The 20,573-nt window shown below is 34.1% G+C and overlaps 1 protein-coding gene across 4 annotated transcripts in view; it reads right to left on the reverse strand.

The window, feature by feature from the left end:
- Window positions 1-20,573, reverse strand: part of Msr1 (macrophage scavenger receptor 1) — a 65,697-nt gene that overhangs the window by 25,080 nt on the left and 20,044 nt on the right. For all 4 annotated transcript variants that reach the window (XM_010621794.2, XM_010621793.2, XM_010621796.2 and 1 more), the window contains exons 6-8: window positions 14,190-14,261; window positions 8,476-8,565; window positions 4,063-4,116 (exon numbers count right to left, since the gene is read on the reverse strand). In XM_010621794.2, the coding sequence (XP_010620096.1) occupies window positions 4,063-4,116; window positions 8,476-8,565; window positions 14,190-14,261 (216 nt within the window). The remainder of the gene's footprint in view (window positions 1-4,062; window positions 4,117-8,475; window positions 8,566-14,189; window positions 14,262-20,573) is intronic.

Below are 20,573 nucleotides of genomic sequence, written 5' to 3' on the forward strand. Positions count from 1 at the left end.
AGGGCCCTCCCATTGAGAATACGTGAGAAGCTGGGTATAGCAGTAGTTCACACCTGTAATCCTGGCACTTTGGAGGCTGGGACAGGTGGGAGTTCAAGGCCAGCCTGGGCTACATAGTGAGTTCAAGACCAGCCTGAACTGCACAGCAAGAATTGTCTCAACAAAAACAAAAACAGAAACAAAACAAACAAACAAAAAACCCCAAGAGAATATAGGAGAGCAGCCCTTTGATGAGGGTCCAAGTAGAGATTCCTCATTTCCTCTTCACAACTTCTTCATTGTATTAGTGTAGATTTGGCCTAAACACATACCAAATTACTCAGAGCATAACAAATTGATGCACCCAATGTAATACTTAGCGTTGGGTTCAATCAATAGTTTCTCTACTTTGTATGAGGAAGTCTGCAATTCCACTGACAAAGATCCCTGTTGCAAAATCTCTTCTCTTAGAACTACTACCATTACTCTTCAAACTTTTCAATGAAATTGAAAGAGAAGCTATACTTCCAAATTCATTCCTGGAAGCAAGTATCACTCTGATTCCCAAACCAGAGAAAGATACAACCAAAAAGGAGAACTACAGACCAATCTCCTTAATGAATATAGATGCAAAAATCCTTAATAAGATACTAGCAAACAGAATACAGAGGATTATTAAGAAGATCATCCATCATGACCAAGTCGGATTTATTCCAGAGATGCAAGGGTGGTTCAACATACGAAAGTCAGTGAATGTAATACATTATATTAACAAAGTCAAGGACAAAAACCATATGATCCTCTCAATAGATGCAGAAAAAGCATTTGATAAAATTCAACACCCATTCATGATAAAAACCCTGCAAAAAATTGGAATAGATGGTCTATACCTCAATTTAATAAAGGCTATTTATGAAAAACCATCAGCCAACATCATATTGAATGGCCAAAAACTGAAAACCTTCATGTTAAAATCAGGAACAAGACAAGGATGCCCACTATCGCCACTTCTCTTCAATATAGTTCTGGAAACATTAGCCACAGCAATTAGACAAGAGAAAGAAATTAAAGCAATAAAGATAGGAAAGGAAGAAGTTAAACTATCATTATTTGCTGATGATATGATACTCTACATTGAAGATCCAAAAAACTCCACCAAAAAACTTCTAGACTTAATTGACAGATTCAGTAAAGTATCTGGATACAAGGTGAATACCCAAAAATCAATAGCCTTTCTATACACAAATAACAGACAGACAGAAAGAGAAATAAGGGAAAAAATTCCTTTTACAATAGCATCCAAAAAAATGAAGTATCTAGGAATCAATCTAACAAAAGAAACAAAAGATCTCTACACTGAAAACTACAGCACTCTGAAAAAAGAAATCGAAGAGGATATAAAAAAATGGAAAGATATCCCCTGCTCCTGGGTAGGAAGAATCAACATAGTGAAAATGGCCATACTACCGAAACTGCTATATACATTCAATGCAATGCCAATTGAAATTCCAACACTATATTTCACAGAACTAGAAAAAAGAATCCAAAAATTCATTTGGAACCACAAGAGACCTAGAATAGCAAAAGCCATTATAGGCAACAGTCACATGGCACCAGGTGTAACAATTCCCAATTTGAAACTATACTACAAAGCCACTGTGATAAAATCAGCATGGTACTGGCAAAGAAATAGGCCTGAGGATCAATGGAACAGACTGGAAGACACAAAAACAAATGCAGATGTACTCAGCTACCTCATCTTCGACAAAGGAGCTCACCATCCTCAGTGGAGGAAAGATAGCCTCTTTAATAAATGGTGTTGGAAAAACTGGATATCAACCTGTCACAGATTAAAATTAGACCCTTATCTTTCGCCATGCACTAAATTAAAATCCAAATGGATTAAAGATCTAAATATTAAAACAGAAACATTAAACTTGCTGGAAAGTAAGTTAGGCAGAACTCTGGAAGACATTGGTATAGGAAAAGACTTTATGAACAAATCCTCAGTAGCACGGGAACTAGCAGAAAGAATCAACAACTGGGATCTCATCTTACTAAAAAGCTTCTGTACTTCAAAAGAAACCATTAGCAGAACTAAGAGACAATCTACAATGTGGGAAAAAATTTTTACCAGCTGTACCTCAGACAAAGGACTATTATCAAGGATATATAAAGAACTCAAAACAATCAGTCCCCCCAAATATAAAGACCCGATCCAAAAATGGGCATCCGAAATGAACAGACATTTCTCATACAAAGAAGTGAAAGCAGCAAGAAAATATATGAAAAAATGTTCCACATCACTGGTCATTCGAGAGATGCAGATGAAAACAACACTGAGATTCCACCTCACCCCACAAAGAATGGCTGCTATCAAGAAATCACACAATAACAAATGTTGGCGGGGTTGTGGGGAGAAAGGAACCCTCCTCCATTGTTGGTGGGAGTGCAGACTAGTGCAACCACTATGGAAATCAATATGGAGATACCTCAAAGAGCTTGGACTGGAGGTTCCATTTGACCCAGCCATCCCTCTGTTGGGTATCTTTCCAAGAGAACTAAAAGAATCATATCACAGAGAAGTATGTGCACCCATGTTTATAGCGGCACAGTTTGTAATAGCTAAATCTTGGAAACAACCTATTTGCCCATCCGTTGGAAACTGGATAAAGAAGTTGTGGTTTTTCTATAAAATGGAATATTACTCAGCCATAAAGAGCGAGAGAATAGATTCATTCATAGGAAAATGGATACATATTGAAGATATACTCCTAAGTGAAATAAATAAGTCCCACATGTGTAAATACCAAATAGTTTCCCTGGTGTGAATATTCTGCAACAATGCATAAGATTCTAATAAGATTACTGACATTTAGAAATGGGAGGAAAGGAGCTAAAGGTGTAGGGAAGGTGTGATACGTAGGGGAAGAACAAAAAGGGAAAAGAAAAAAATGTGAGAGAATGAAAAGATGAAAATAAAGTGTTTGTAGATGGGGAGGGGAGGAGGGGGTGAAGGGAGGGCAGAGGTAAGGGGAAAAAAATGAGAATCAAGACTTGCCATGTAAAGGTACATGATCCCAACAATGAATGTAACTGTACTGTATCCCTAAATGTACCAATAAACACAATAAAAAAAAATAGTCTTTCAAAATGTTTGATAGAGTAATTCATAGGAAAATGGATACATTTTGAGGATATACTCCTAACTGAAATACATAAGTCACACGTGTAAATACCAAACAGTTTCTCTGGTATGAATAAACTATAATAGTACATAAGATCCTAATGGGATACTTAACAATGTGAAATAGGGAGAAAAGGGCTAAAGGTATAGGGAAAGTGGGAAGGGTAGGGTAAAGGGAATAAGGGGAAAGAAAAAAATGAGAAAATGAGAAAAATGGAAATAAAGTGTTTGTAATGGGGAGGGGAGGAAGGGTGAAGGGAGGGCAGGGACAAGGGGAAAAAATGAGAACCAAGACCTGTCATGTAAAGGTACAAGATCCCAGTAATGAATGTAACTGTACTGTATACCTAGAATGTACCAATAAACTCAATAAAAAGAAAAAAAAATTAAAAAAAAAATCTCTTCTCTTGCAGGTTTGAAAATCTAGGATATAGAATATCAGTTTTTCAAGCTTTTAGTAAAGCTGAACAACCATTGCCTTCAGAGAATTAATCTTTCAAGTTCTTAGGTTGTCTAAATTCCTGTATGTAAGGTTTTTGTTAGTGCAGTTAGTAGGTAAAGAGGCTGTAATTGTTTCTATTCATAAACTTGATTTTCTGTCAGTGGATACAAATTGACTAGAAAATTGAACAATTTTCTATATGGAATTTTTAGAAAATAGTGCTCATCACAGAAGCAGAATACAAATGGGTAATGAGACTGAAGGACGTGTGTAATTTAATCTATTTGTTTTACTCCAATTAGCATGTTTCACTTGTGGAAAACTGAGCCTGACTTCCACAGAATCTATAGATCACTGCCAAACTGCTCAACATTTGTCTCAAGCCCAGACCATTAATGTGATAATTTTACTCATTTAAAAAATGCACACAGAAAAGAAGAAATTATAAACTTACAGAATGTGTTCCCACTTCCCTTTTCTCCCTTCTGTCCTTTTGGTCCAGGAGTTCCTTAAAGGGGAAAAATAGTTTAAACAGGTCAAGTCGAGTCAATCAGCCTCCCTGCCTCCCTCCCTCCCTTCCTTCCCCCACCTTTCTGCCTCTCTTATGTTTGGAATTGAACTTAGAGCCTTCTACATGATAAGCATATACCCTACCACGGAACTACATTCCTAGTCCCCCAAATACTTTACATGGAAATAGTGAATCACAAGGTAATATAAAATATCAATGTATAGCAACCTACAGGTAATGAAATAGAATAACAATGTTGATATTAATAATACCGCTTTTTAAATCCTATTATTAACCTGATATACTATTTCAATTTACTTCTAAAGGTGTCAAACGTTCCATTTTTGTAAAACAGAAATTGTGCCAAACTTATCCTCATGTTTTTCTCTGTGACTATCTTCTTCCCTCCTCCAGGAAACCCAGAATCTTCTATCTCATCCTAATCTTTGTTCTTTTATTTTCTTTACAATTCATCTATATCATTTTCCATTCTTTTAGGACAGAGAACCTCCCCCAAAGACTGAGCTGTGGATGAATTTCTGGGAGCCCGAATTTCTGATGACTTCAATCTGAATGAGAAAATATAAAAGTTCCTAAGCATCTAAACCTCTATACTGGTTGGTTTTGCCTTTAACAATCCCTACCCATTTGCAAAGACGCATGGCATAAATACTGCCATTTTGTATGACAGTCAGAGTGGCAAACCTTGGTTTTCACTAGTGGTTGGCTACTTCAACTACAGTTCCACTTTTAGAGGGCTTATATAGGGAGCTTGGGATATAGATCAATGTTAGAATTCTTGCCTAGTGTGCATAAGGCCCTGGTTTCAATCTCCTGTATATTTCCCATCCCCCTTCCAAAGAAAAAAGGTGTAAATAAAATACCTTCCTAGCAGAAATGTAGGACTGGTTCCAGTGCTGTCTGTCTCAAAGTTAAAACCTTTGTTAATGTTTTTGATCCACTCACCACAAAATCAAGAATCTCCGTCCTTTACTCACTGTTTAAAATTACAGATTTTGGAATGATATTTGTGATTTAAAAAACTTTGTCTTGGGCTGGGGATTTAGCTCAGTGGTTCGGTGGACTGCCTTGCAAACGCAAGGACCCGAGTTCAATCTCTGGTACCAAAAAAACCAAACAAACAAAAAAAAAGCTTTGTCTTGAATGATTTTGCTCTGCTGTTTTTTTAGATATGCACCTGAGGACTGTCTTTAACTCTTTTTGAGATAAAGTTTATCCCACTATAACTGAAAATAAAATTCCTCCCATTGTGGAGATGCCTTGAAAATTAGCCCCTATGTTCATAAAATATAAGCTCATAAGAGATGGTAGCCACTTCATTATTGTCTCTGTTGTTCAACTCCCTCAAGAATCTGATGTCTGTGATTTTACTCTCACTGAATGAAAACAGCTTTTTCAACACAGGTAGCATTTTGCGGCTCATTACTTTTAATTTTACTTTAAAGTTTTAATACTTAACATGTTTTTTTGTTTTAATAGCTTATTTTGTCTTCCTCTGAGCTTTGTGCCAACTGTTTTTTCTTATGTACCTCTTCAAGAAGATTTCTGATTCCTGATTTATTGCATTTAAAAAGTATAATATAATGTATAAAGAGTAGCATGAGACTTAAAAGAAAGTAAAAATTATAAATTATTCCCAACTGAAATTTTGAGGATTTAATGATATGCCAACTATTTCTTATTAGAGCACTATGATGAAAATTTCTAATTCCTAAATTGCTTTGCATAATATGATTCTATTTATATCATTAAATTCACATTAACTCTTAATTGTGATTGAGTCATTTTTAGGTACCATTAAATAGTAAAAAAAATCATTAAGTACCACAAAGTCTCCAGAATTTTTCTTATTTTTCCAATGGCGTCCTTTTATAAAGTATAGTAACAAATTTTCAGATTGTTCATTAATAAAATTCTACACAGGCTGGGGATATAGCTCAGCAGCACAGCACTTTCCTGGCAAGCACAAGGTCCTAAATTCAATCCCAGTACCTGCCCCCCAAAATAAAAAAATAAAATTCTGAGAAACTTAAGAAGAGGAGAGTTAAAACAACTGATCAGTTCTAATTATTTACCCAGAATATAGTAAAATGCTCAGTTTAATTTAGCCCTTTAAACATCAGTTTTACAACTTGGAAAGAGAGAGAGACCATACATGATTCTTGGAAATCTTAGTCTACAGCAATGTTTTGGACATCTGAGAACAGAGAAACACTAACCCACTTGTGATTTAATCTTGTTTTGTAGTGCAATGTAGTTAGGAAAATACATAAAGAGCTCAAAACAAAGTATTAATTTTTGCCAAGTAAACTAAGTAACATTATTTGAACAGATCATAGACTAATATAGCATTTTTAAATCTAAATTAAGAGTATAGAAAAAATTTATCCTTTCTTAACAGAATTATGTTGAATTATCTAGGAATCTGCAGGAGTTTTGCAATTGTGTCAAATTTGAGGTTTTAAATATATTTATCTATTGAAGTCAAATTGCCCATAAGTGAAATTTAGCAATCCTCAAGTGATGCAGATCATGTTGAGCAAAATAATCAACAAATGCTTCTTCCCATATTTCCAAAAGGGCCTGATTAAAGCTAGATGGCTTGGTGGTTGGTGCATAAATACACCACTCATTCCAGGTAATCAAATCTCTAGTGGAATCTAATTACAGGTTGCTTACCGGAGTATAGCTGATTTTTCTCCAAGCTAATAGGCATAGACATAGTTCAGATACTCTGATATCAGTAACACGACAACACATGTAATAAAACTTCTAAACTCCAAATCACTGATAACAGCAAATGCCAGCGAGCACGTGGAACAAGAGTTCTCACATTCATTGCTGGTAGGAATGCAAAATCATAGAGTCACTTTGCAAGACAGGTTAGCAACTTCTCACAAAGCTAAACATAGTTTACCGTGTGATGCAGCAATCACACTCCTAGGTAAATTTATAGCAGCTTTATGAATAATTGCCCAAATGTGGAAGCAACCAAGATGCCTTGCAATAGGTGAATAGCTAAACAGACTGTGGTCAATCTGTAAAATGGAATACTATCGAGTAATAAAGAGAAATAAACAATCAAGCCATGAAAATATAGAAATCTTAAATATATCTTGCTAAGTAAAACAACCTTGAGAAGACCTCACTGGATAATTACAACTGTATGATGTTCAGGAAAAGGAAAAGCTATGGAAATGGTACAAACAATTAGTAGTTCTCAGGGGTTTGAAGGGAGGTAGTAATGAGTAGGTGGAACTAGGAAATTTGTAGGAAACTGAAGCTATTCTGTATAACATTGTAATGACGGATACATGCGAATCATACTTACCTATCCCCATCAAAAGTAAGAGCAAAGAATGACCCCTAATGAATACTATGGACTTTCATTAATATTAATATATATGTATTGATTTAATTGTTACAAATGTACCATACTAGTGTAAGATGTTAAAAATAGAGGCAACTGCCAGGAGTGGTGGTGCATGCCTGTAATCCCAGCACTCGGGAGGCTGAGGCAGGCGGATCGCTGTGAGTTGGAGACCAGACTGGGCTACATAGTGAGTTCCAGATCAGTCTCAAGTACACAGTGAGACCCTGTCTCAAAAAAGCAAAAAATAAAATAAAATAAAAATAGAGGCAACTGCATGTGGGTGAGTGATATATGGGAACTCTATACAGTCTGTGCAATTTTTCTCTAAACATAAAATTCATCTAAAATAAGTTATTAAAACAGAGATCTTTGTCTCTTGGTAATAATTTATTATGAAATTAGAAAACCATAAGCCTACTCTCTTCTCAACTTCCTGCATAAAGTACATAATCCAAGCTTGGGCGATTGTAAAAATGTGTCATCATATATGTAAATATTGATGTGCTGAACAGTGAATTTTTAAGCACTAATAAAAAGTAGCGGGCAATTTATTCTGCATAAGGTAAAATTGTAAGGTTTGCTGTGTTTTGCCACAGTAGCTAAACAGGGCTTGCCGGTAACGGTCAGTGGCGTATTTATACAGCGCTTGTTTTTCTCTCTCATTCCTTTCACGTCATTTGTTCTAAAATAGATACTGCTATTTTGGGTGACTTATGATTTCTTGAGGGTATAAACCCTGTGTGCGATTGTGTTTTAAGCTATTGTCCTTTAGGACATAAAACACTCTCTTCAGGTGAACAGAAATTGGTTTTAAAATATCTCAAGCAATAAAATACACCAAACATGAGTGCTAGTATTCATATTATGATGAAATATTTTGTTATCCAAGAGTTTGAAAACAACTATCTATAATGCAGTTTTTATTTTTATATTCTACAACAGAATACATAATATTGCAATACCTGTTCTGCCAGTCTTTCCTATTAGACCTGGGATTCCTCTACTTCCAGGAAATCCAATTACTCCGCGATCACCTTTAAGACCTGGAGGACCTACATGATTAATGAAGAAGAAAGAAACAGAGTAACAATTCATTTTTCAACCAGATTTGAGAGTATGATAAATTAACATGAAATAAGTAAATCTCCAGGTGTAGGGTAACATCTTTCCTAAGATGTCTTGGGTGTTATTGAAAGATTGTATAAGCAATAAATATGAATATTAGTACATTGTAGATATTCAGTAATGTACTGTTAGTAGAAATAAAATCACGGGAGAAAAAACTAAAGCTTGGCGTTCATAACTTAAATAATCAATCAGGAATCTTCAAATAGCAGATTTTGTTATAGCTATAATGGTAATTTACTGAAGATTAAATTTTTAAAATTTACATTACTAAAAGCATAATGCAAAGAATGAAAACTGTCAAGGAGTATTTATTTAAAAATTGACACTGTAGTTCTTGAATAAATTATATTATCTCTCATGAATTTATTTCTGTCTATGTCACTGTGTTCCCAAACAATGCAAGTATAACCACACACAACACAGATTAATTTGTAGGTATATGATAGTGCATACACAAATCCACAAATATTTACATCAAAAGTAAAAATGGACATTATTTTATCTGTGGTATTTTATCTCTGTAAAAGTAAATGTTATATTTTTATCAGATGGACTTTTTAATCCCAGAGTTCAGTGATATTAAATAAACTAACAAAATAGTTTAAATGTCTTATTTTATCTTTAGCGTCATCAGTTCACACACATAGTTCTTAAAAATCCAATGTTGAGTTGAATCCTTTGGAGAGCTACTTTATGAAAAATTGATTATTCTTTTCTCAGTGTCAATCTTTTAGAATACTACCTTTAGCTTACAAGATCCAGAGGCAGAATTATGCATAATTAATGTATTTTTAAAAAATCTTTCCTTGGGCTGGGTTGGAGTTCTTTGGTACCGCACTTGTACATCAAGGAAAAGGCCCTGAGTTTGATCCTCAACACAGCCAATGAAAACCAGGCAAACCAAACCACTTTTATTGAGACTCACTCATGTTGACAATTAAAATTATGCTAACTGTCCTCTAAGAAATGTTCAGTCTAAGAAATGTATTATTTTAAATTAAAGTATTATTTAACTCAATCTAAAAGTTGGACTCTAACAGAAGCATATATCTAAAGAAGTGTTTTTTGGGGGGTTTTTTGTTGTTTGTTTTTGGTACCGGGGATCAAACTCAGGACCTTGCGCTTGTGAGGCAGGCGGCGGAACCAACTGACTAAATTCCCAGCCCTAAAGAAGTGTTAAAATGCTGAATTATGTTTATAAATATTAGTAACACCAGGATATTTTAACTCAATTACTCAGTATTTCTCACTTTTGTACATAATACACTGTACTACCAGTAAATATATCATGCATACTATAAACTTTTAGCATATATTGGCTGGCTTTTTTAGTATAGTCTAAAAGGTTCTAACATCTGTTCTCAGAATAAGCTGATCAATTAACACTCATACCTTCCTTCATTATACAGATTCTGTACTTGTTAGTGAGATCCATCAGGTATATCTACAAGTAAAAGCACTGACACTCATTTATTTCATTTAAAAAGCAATTAAAAGATACACCCACTCTTCACAGAGTACCACTGACAAATATCTTCCATTCCTACTATTTCCTCAATTAACTTATTAAGTATCTATGAAGCGCACATGTTGCACCAGAATCTACCCATTCCTAGAGTTCAAAACATCCTTATCCAACCACATCTTCCAGGGTAGAGACAGTGGGAGAGGCAGATAGGGATAAAAGGAACAATTTTAACAAAGCTGGTAATTTTGAAAGTTATGAAGTTGGAAAATGGGAATGAAATGGACGATATCTTAAGATCTATTTTTGAGGAAGAGATCAGAAAAGCCTTGCAGAGGATGGTTCATTGATTACAGTGACTCTCAGAGTGCAGCTGTTTTATCATGAGGTATGGTACCTTTTCAACACGTGAACAAATAAATCCACAAATGAAGCTCAGCTATCAAATATTACAGTTTTAATAGTCCTTGGAAATCATCTAATCCAAATGTCTCACTTTGTAGAGGCGGAAATGGAAGGCCAGAGATCAAGTCATTTACACAAGATTAGTCTGACAATTATGTACATATGCTAGCAGCTCTCTATTCAGGCTTTCTTCCTTGGTCTTGCCTACTGGTTAAGACTATGGACGCTGCGGTAATGTTCATTTGGGTTCAAACACTGACTCTGGCACTACTTATCAGCCACTGACTGAGTTCAAGCAAGTCATTTAACCTTCTTGAGAATCTGCAAAATGGATATATTATTTGTTGCTACATCATCAATTTAATGTGATGATTAGACAAAGTAATGAATATAAACACTTAGAAAAATGCTTAGCATGTAATTGCCACCGCATCAGCCTTCCTTCTGTTCTTCCTCTTCCTTCTTTTCCATCAAACAATCATTGTTTTCACCAGCCTTTTTAGGGAAGGTGGTTAAATTTAGTTTTTTTTAATAACATATAGAGTAACTAGTGATATTTTTTATTCATTGCCATGTTTGAGGGGGCACTATTTTTTTGAACCTCCAGAGGAAACCCACTTTCACTTATCAGGCATGGATCAATAGCCTGCAGGCAGTAAAGTACCTTACTTGTCATATATTTGAGGACTATGTCCTTGTTGAAGCTGAAGGAGAGAAATTCCTGGGTCTGACTGCAGAGAGGTGCAAGTGACCATAAATATCAATATAATATGGCTACTATTTTCCACTCTTTGCAGTCAAGATGGACTTTATTTTCTCCTCCAAGATAGGATTCCTATGGTGGAAAGTTCACTCTACATAAGAAAAAAACATAGCACTGGTTGATAACAATTTTGTAACCAGAAGGAGTCTTCATTTCTCTTTCTAGAGATCTTATGGTCTCTAGATTGGGTTTCCCTTGCTATTTATCCCATTCAGTGTAAGCAGTTCATTAGATGGCTTACAATAAAGGATTCCTTAGAAATTTAGCAGGAGCTCCTTCTCAGAAGCATTCTTTTACTGGGGGATAACCCTAAAACTGTCCTCTGAAAGGCTGTGAGAGGAACGACCCCAATATGATATTCTTGTCCTTTACAAAATTAGTAGTCACATAATAAGTTTTGTAAGGCTAAAAATGTTAGTAAAAGGGATAGATCATCCTCCTGGGTATTTTTTCAAGGAAATAATATTCTAAAATATATTTCCATTTTACTATTTTGAGAAAAAGTATATTTCACAATATATCTCCATCAGTGCCCGAGTTATATATAGATGTAGATTTTGATATAGATACAGATACAGTTACAGATATAGATATATATTTGACTATTTAAGATGTTAGTAAAAGGGATAGATCATCCTCCTGGGTATTTTTTCAAGGAAATAATATTCTAAAATATATTTCCATTTTACTATTTTGAGAAAAAGTATATTTCACAATATATCTCCATCAGTGCCCGAGTTATATATAGATGTAGATTTTGATATAGATACAGATACAGTTACAGATATAGATATATATTTGACTATTTAAGACCACTAGGATAACAACTTAAATTTCTGAGACGTATATATGTTGACTAGTCTGTGTTTGACAAACTATTCAATCAGAACGAATATAAAAGTGGAGACTTAATGAATTTGATCAAGATCAGCAAGTAGATTTATTCATCTGAGGCAAGATGATTGCTGTGAGTACAAAGCCTGTGTTGGCTATATTGTCAGTTCAAGGGCAACTTGAACTGCTTAGCAAGATAAGTCTCAAAATACCTCCCCAAACTGAATTATTATTGTAAATATTCCCCCACACAGTACTTACTGATTTAGTATCAAATTTGAGGCAATTTAGTTAATCTGACAAATACACAACCCAGGAATTAAATAGAGACGTTAGAAGAGATCTTCATAGTTTCAATACTTTATTGTCATGCACCAAACAAGTGGCAACTTCATATCCCCACCCAGAGTCAATTTATCGCCCAATGAATTATAACTTTTACATGAGGGAACTAGAATGTATCTACTTGTATAAATGAGCAGTACCTACAGCAACAACGCAAACTCTTGTTAAAAGAATGAAAGAGGTTTGTCATGGTGTTTATCGATGGTATTAACAAAAGCTTTTAAATCCCTCTATGTCATATATCCACAGTTCAGAAAGAACTGCCAAAAAAAAAAAATGCACCCAGGATGAAGATTTGTACAGTAAGTTTTAGAGCACATTGAATTCTTATGGCTGAATTGTAGCTTTAACAATTGGAATTTGTAATAGAGAATTTGACAGATCCTTGACAATATTTGCCCTGGCTGCTGGTGTAACGCTGGTTACTTCCCATACCTACATTAAAGCACCATTGTTAAGATCTGCTGAGCACTAGTGGAGTAGAAGGAGCTTTCAGAATAAAAGGTCTTCCCTGATAAAAGGCACACTGACAGAAATATATATACTGCTATATATACATATATATATATGTGTGTGACTTATATATATGTATAATGATTCTTCAAAAGATGTTTAAAATCTTTTTTTTGGGGGGGGTATCAGGGATTGAACTCGGGTCCTTGCGCTTGCAAGGCAGGTCACCAAACCACTGAGCTAAATCCCTAGCCCTAAAATCTTTTTAAATACTAATTTTATGTGTTGCTTTTTGATCATGATGCAAAGTTCAGGCAGCAACTAAATTCATGTTTTTAATTTTTAAAAACTCTTTTCCTGATATAACCTAGGCTAGTCAATACATCGATCAGAAAGAACATTTCATGTAAACAGAAGACAGAAAAATAAGAAGTACAAGTTATTGAGATAATTGTTTCACAGAACAAGCCATTCTAGGATAATTAGACCATGTAATATATTCCCTACTCTCAAACAGCATGTAGGACATTTGATTTTAGACAAGTGAATCATGACAGTCATGTCATTGTTGTTGTCTTTTTCACTTTTTAAACCAAAGAAAGTTAGTGCTCGTTTTTCTTTGCTGTGTGTTCTATGCTTGCCTTTGAAAAAAATTGCTTTCAAGGTTATAATATAGAAGAAAATGATTTAAAACAAATTTTTAAAGTAAAATACAGGGTGGCTGACAGCACAAAGAAAAACATCATGCATATTCTAGCCAATATTTACTTTCACATTTGGTAAGTTTAAGCAAATATAGTCTGGTCAAAGATTATATAAGATATACACTCCAATTTGCCTTGACTCCTGTTTAAGTATTTTTGTATCTTAAAAAACAGATCTTGCAAATGTTTTCAATATGAAGATAATTTTCCATGTTCTCCTTCACATGGGACCTACAGTTTGGTCAGCTATATCCAGTTTGCAGTCCATGATCAAAAGAACACTCCTAATATTCGTGAACAGCTCCATGGAGTGGGTCTGGTTAAAGCATTTAATATTTTTCAAAATGAAAAAGAATCAGTGCTTACCATTCAATATATTATATTATTAGTCTGCTAGAATACACTATCTTTCCAGCACATTCATGAATACAACACAATGCATACACACACACACACACACACACACACACGCACACACACACCACAGAAAACCAAAAAGTAGCTATTCTCTCCTGCACATATGCATAATTATATACTACCTCACCTTGTGTTTAAAATATGAATAAACCTAAACCATACCTATAGGGCCTGGGACGCCTGGTAAACCTGCTGGACCTCTGTCTCCTTTTTCACCTCGGGGTCCAGGGGGACCTTTAAGAAAATAACATTACTGATCATAATTGTAAAGAACGAGTAAAACACATTTGTCATTTGTCAAGACAGTTGTATAAAGAGGTTTAAAGTCTTTTGTTTGTTCATCAGTAACATAGAATGAATAAAACATCTTCCTGAACTGAGAATACTGTTTTTGAATATTATAATGCTGTTTGGATAAGATGACATTGTTCTAACCTAAGCCTTTAAAATATATATAATTTATCTGTGGCTAACACTTTTTTATATTCCAAGAATCTAGGGAAAAAGAAAAGACAAAACAATAACATGAAACAACCTTAGTATTCTGTACATAATAGGTAGTTTTCAATATATTGAGTTAGATATTGTGTAGAAGATGTATAAGTAAAGATTTATAAGACGTGTGATATTCACAAAGGAAACAAAAATTTATGCACAAAAAACAAGCAAAAGCCATATTGTTGGTACTGACATAAACTCATGTATCTGCCAGAGAATGGAGATCAGTACAAGTGGCAAAAGATGGAGATATTATTATCACCTATCGTCACTTCAGAATAATGGCACCATGTTTCTAGGAATTAAAGGTAATCCTGCCAGCATTCCCTCTCCCATCTGGATTGTAGAGATTTAAAATAGAGCATTTAATTTTCTTTTCAACCCCCAAAGAAAGAAACAAACTTGATACCATAGAATAATTGGATAGTGATGTGTTAAAGTAGCAGTGTTAACTGCTGCAGTTTGGCCAAATATGCAACTTCTAGGACCATACACAACTGTGTTTAGCATCTCTGATTGGAGACTGCTTGCTATAAACTTTAATCAAGTCAGGAGGTATAATATGCACACAATTCCAAGAGGGTTTCAAATATAAACTGTGATGAGTAAGTGTACTCTGCCCATTTATTTTTTGCTTCTTTCAATATATGTGCCCCTACTTCTCAATTTATCTGATCATTCCTATCTTTCAAGATGCAACTTGAGATTTAGAAGTCCAGGATATCCTCTCTTCCCAATTGTGCCTTTCTCTTTATATTCAAAGTTGGAAGGTAATTTAATCATATTTTTATTATAAGAGAAAATATATTTAGCTAATTTTTTTTGAGACATTGTCTCACTCTGTAGTTGAGGCTGACCTGGAACTCACTATGTAGCCTAAGCTGGTCTTAAAGTCACAGTGATCCTCCTATCTCAGCCTCCCGAGTGCTGGGATTACAGGCATGCGCCACCACGCCCAGCAAGAGATAATATATTTTTTGTAGCATAATAAAAGCCTAAAGAAAATTATGAGGAAAAGTATAGTTCATAATTCTATTATCTTAAAGGAATAACCATTAACTAACTCCCCCTCCCGTGTGTGTGTGTGTGTGTGTGTGTGTGTGTGTGTGTGTGTTTGGCTGTGCATGTTTTTCATGTTACCATCATGTAAACTGCACATCACTGGGGGGGTCACATAAGTAACCAGGGAATTCTAAGATATAGCTTAATTGTTGAGAGACAAATATTTAGGTGTTGCACAAGACATGTCTTTAATCAGTGAGAATCTCTGTGCATCGCTTAGTCTATGCAGCAAATCGTAGATCTTCACAGGCAAGGATATTTAGAATCCACCAGATGCCTTCTATTCATCACTATTCAGCAATAAGGGAGGAAAGAAGCTGTGAGGGTTTTGCAGCAAAATTTTTGTTAACAGAAAACCTACAGTTCGCAAGGGTGGTGTTTTAAAAAGAAGTACACAGAGGAAGACTTTAATTTAGTAATTAGGGATCCAAATCCAGATACAGGTATTCCAGGGTTAACCAGAATGTGTGAGATGAGAAACAAATTCCTCAGACCAGATCTAGGCTCTTTGCCTCTAAATTAGTTTTCACCATTTCTTTGGGAAGTAAAAAATAACTCTTTCTTTCCTAATTACTACTATTTTTTCTATCTTCATGCATGTAACTAAGGGACTTGTAAAACAATACTCATTAGCAGTATCAACCTCAACAAGTACATCTGTATTATTTTGTAAAATTCAGAGTAAAGATCCACCTATGTGTTTATTTATGAATGTACTGATATCTAGTATTTGAGTCTTAAAACAAGAAAAACAGGTAAAGCTTTTGCTTAAAAAGTCTAACTCGTCATGGTGGAGCTTAGACTTTTATTATTAGTCCGGCCTTGATGTAATTATATTTTTGTCTATTATGTTTGGTTTTTACACCTTGTAGTATCTCTTTCACTGTCTCCCACAAAATATAAGAATTTATATCTCTTTTAGATAGTCTGGGAGATTAAACTAAACAAGTTATATGTCAGTGACTTCACTTCTAGTGTCTTGTGTAAACCTTTCAAGAACATCGTCAACATAATGCTTTCCTTTGACTTTTCAAATCTTGTGTCCCCTCTGTACTGATGCAAATCTCAGGTCCTCATGACCCTGCAGCTGGATTAAAGCTAGAAGTTGTTATTTGCCTAAATGGATTGTGTCTATTGAACTCTCATATGTCTTCTGTTGAATTTATTTTTTAATGGAAGCTTTTATAATGCAAAGATAACTTATTCCACTATGTTATGAAAGAAAGAATATAGAACATTGTCAGAAGACTTAAAGTATATTGTAGTCACCTTCTTTGTTCTCAGTTATTTAGTTTCTGTCCCATTAACACATTAATAACTAAATCTCTGTATCAATAATTGGACATAACGTTACCTGTCTTCTCTTTTGATGACTTATGTCAAAATACATAATTCTCTCATGAAGCCACACGAATTCACATTCTCTAACATTTAAACAATTACTTTGATAAAATCTTCACATAGAAACCTACCATCTACCTTCTCTGCATGATTATTTTTTAAAAAGAAAAGTTAAGACTTCTATGTAGTTACAAGAAACATACTAATTTAGATTACTTAACAATTATTCTCAGCAACTGCTCAAAGAGCAAACCGAGGTATATCATATCATTTTAAACCCCAAGAATACAACTGAGTTAATGATATATCTAAATTTCTAGAGTGATGCTTTTCTGTGTCTTATTTCATTTTCAGTGTTGCTTCACATTTAGATGATTTTAAAATCTGCCAAATCTCCTAGGCTACTGCTGTGTAAGCCTGTCTGTCTATCTCTGCCTTCCTCTCCCTTTTCCACTTTTCAAGCTCACTGATTTAGATATGTCTGATCAGGAAGAAACCTTAAAATTGCTTAATCAAACATGGTTATAGAGATCAAAGGGAGAAAGTTGTCTGAAGTTTTAAATCCCATTGAATAAAATCAGAGTTAGGACACTTCTTTCCTGATAATTTATACTATAGTATTTCAAGCCTGTTTGACTTTCTTTTGTCTTCTATTCTTCTCTTACCTCTGAGGTGAATTTTCCTTTATATATAAAGTGGTTAGTTAAAGACACCATTTATTAAAATTTCCAATAATTCATCTTCACGGCGTTTTCATTCTTTACACATTTATAAGCTAAACAAAGGAATATCAGAGGGAAAACTATAAAATGAGGGCAGAAAAGCAGATGAGAGGGGTTTAGACTTTCTATTAAATCCAGAGGCCAGATATTGGAGAGTCCTAAGGATGAGAGAGAAAACATCTAATGATGTGTGTGAGGTGTTTTTAAAATAATACTTTTTTGCTCTATGTGAAATGGGTAGTGTGAATAGGTGTGCCCAGTTTGGAGGCCTTCAGAGTGGACCAGGCTGGACTGAGGTTACTTGGCTTAGAGGAGTAATAAAGACAGTGAGAAAGTTTGTTTGAAATATTGTACACAAGTAGGGTTAAGAGGGCTCTTGGATGGATTGCATGGGAGATGAGACGAGGAGAAAAATCAAAGATAGCTCGTAGGATTTTGAAGTGAGCAACTGACAGTGACGCAACTGACAAAAAGACAGGACCAGCCACTGACGTGGAACAGGGAGTCAAGGAGAGCTGATAAAGGGTCAAGTGTTGGCTTTTGGATTTAAAGAGTTTTGGATATTTATTTGAAATCAAAAGTGAAGTCTATTTGTTAATGAAAAGTTAATTAATTTAATTTTTTGCCTATTTAATTAAAAAATGTATTTATTAGTATGTTTTCTATATAAAGTATACAGTAATAAAGAAAATGCCCCTAAAGTATTTCAACTCAAGAAATGGGTATCTGCCTAAGTGCTCCCCACCTCCTTCATCCACTCTTTTTCAGATATAAATCTAAATTTGATTTCTTTATTCTTTCTTTTAAAAATATCCACTCATTAAATACGTGTGTGTCTATAAATACACATTGTTTATTTTGGCGATATTGTGAGCATTACTAGCAAAAAAATACAATATAGTCTTCTGGGACTTGTATTCTTTTGTCAACATTTGGATTATCAGACTTTTAAATTTTCCATAAAAATGAAATCTCATCAAGCTCTTCATTTCTATTCTCCTAATTACTTATGAGAAAATTTTAAACATCATAAAATAGAGCTTACCAAGCATGAAAGGTAGAATGAGATCTGACTTGAATTTACAGTTACAGAAGGAAGGATAGAATTATGTAAAAAAATATTCAAAGATATGAAAACTCATAGAATTCCCAATTAATAATAAACATAAATCAACAGATATGGGAAGCAGAACAAATTTCAAATGAATATAGTCTCAAACAAAATCATGTATAAATTATTATAGAAATTAAAGACAAAGACAATTATATCCAGATTAGTAGCAATCACTTTAAGAACATTAAGAAAAAAGCCAGCAGCCAGGGAAAGAATTTGTTCAAAATGCAACCAGCCTTCTGTATTCCCAGATTCTACATCCCACAGTTTCACCAAACACCCACTTAAAAAGAAAAAGTACCTGCCTGGCACATAAAAATACTTTTTGACATTATTCCCTGATTGATGCAATATGGAAACATTTACGTAGCATTTACATTATATTAGGATTTATAAATAATCTAGAAGTGGCTCAAAATATGCAGGAGAAGAGACTTGTGTAGCCATGGATTTTTCTATCTATGCAGGTAGTGGAACCAATATTCCTTTGATACTGAGGGAAAACAGAACCATAGAAAAGCATATCTGTTAAGGTAAAGTTGACAACAAAATAGAAAAGGTGAAGTCAAAAGTTTCCACTATTAATGTGCTTTCACTAAATGAACTTCCAAAATACAGACTTTATGCAAAAAAGAAAGTGATCCCAAAAAAATAGATAAGATTCACTTAGAAACTGAGACAATTGGTATACTCACAACCAAATCTAATAAATACCGTCTTTATAAAGAAAAATACTGTAATATTGATTTAAATTCTTTGTTTTGAAAAGTCTGAGAAATAGAAATGAATTATATTCAAACAGTAGAAAAATCAAGAAAAACATTTCAGGTTCCTTTTGTATTTCACAATGGCATGTTATGAGGTTGATCAACTTTAGACTTTATTAGAGTACATTTAACAGGAAACTTATAAGAGAATGGTAATATACTATGAAGTTTTCAAAGTGTGGTAGCACTGATAGAAAAATTTAATAAAAGAAAATTCTCAATCAATCAAAATATACAAGAAAACAAAAGAAATGTAAAACAAACCAAAAAAACAACACAAAAATAAAATAGAAACAAATACAGTGAAAATAAATTGTTACTTCAAATAGAATATGTTTCAAAAAATGAACATGAATATGGAAAATATCTACAGTATAAAGATAATTAAAAGATAGTGTGAACATATATTTGATTTGTGCTTATTAAAAATCAGTTTGAAGGTAGGGCAGGGGAATGGGGAAAAAAATAAGAACCAAGATGGGTTATGTAAAGGTGCAAATTTCAAATGACGAATGTTATTATATTGTATGCCTTAAATGTACCAATAAAATTAATTTTAAAAATCAATGAGTCAATTCACCTAGTACTAGCAAGAACTGAAAAAGAAATGTACAAATCATTGTTATTTTACAGAGGGTTCAAAAGACCTAATTTATAGTACAATCAGGTAAGAAAAGATAAACTAGAGTCATTTATAGCTAAATGGATGCACCTTGAGACTACACTCCTAAGTGAAATAAATCCCATACATGTGTAAATACTGAATCGTTGAACTGAGAACAAAGTGTCAATGAGAACTAAACTGTAGAGTAGATATTGTGAAAAAGGAAGAGCATGTTCAAAGGGAAAGGGGCACTAAGGAGCCGCAGGAGAAAGGAAAGTAGAGAAGGAAAAAATAAGGAAATGATGAAAATAAAGTGTTCATAAATAGGAAGGGATGGAGGAGTGAAAGAGAAGGAAGGGGTTTGGGAAAAATAAGAACCAAGATACATCATGCACAGGTACAAATTCCCCAAGATTAATATGACCATAATGTGCATCT

This window comes from Fukomys damarensis, unplaced genomic scaffold, assembly GCF_012274545.1.
Source record: "Fukomys damarensis isolate Sample0158 unplaced genomic scaffold, DMR_v1.0_HiC HiC_scaffold_18, whole genome shotgun sequence".
NCBI lineage: Eukaryota > Metazoa > Chordata > Mammalia > Rodentia > Bathyergidae > Fukomys > Fukomys damarensis.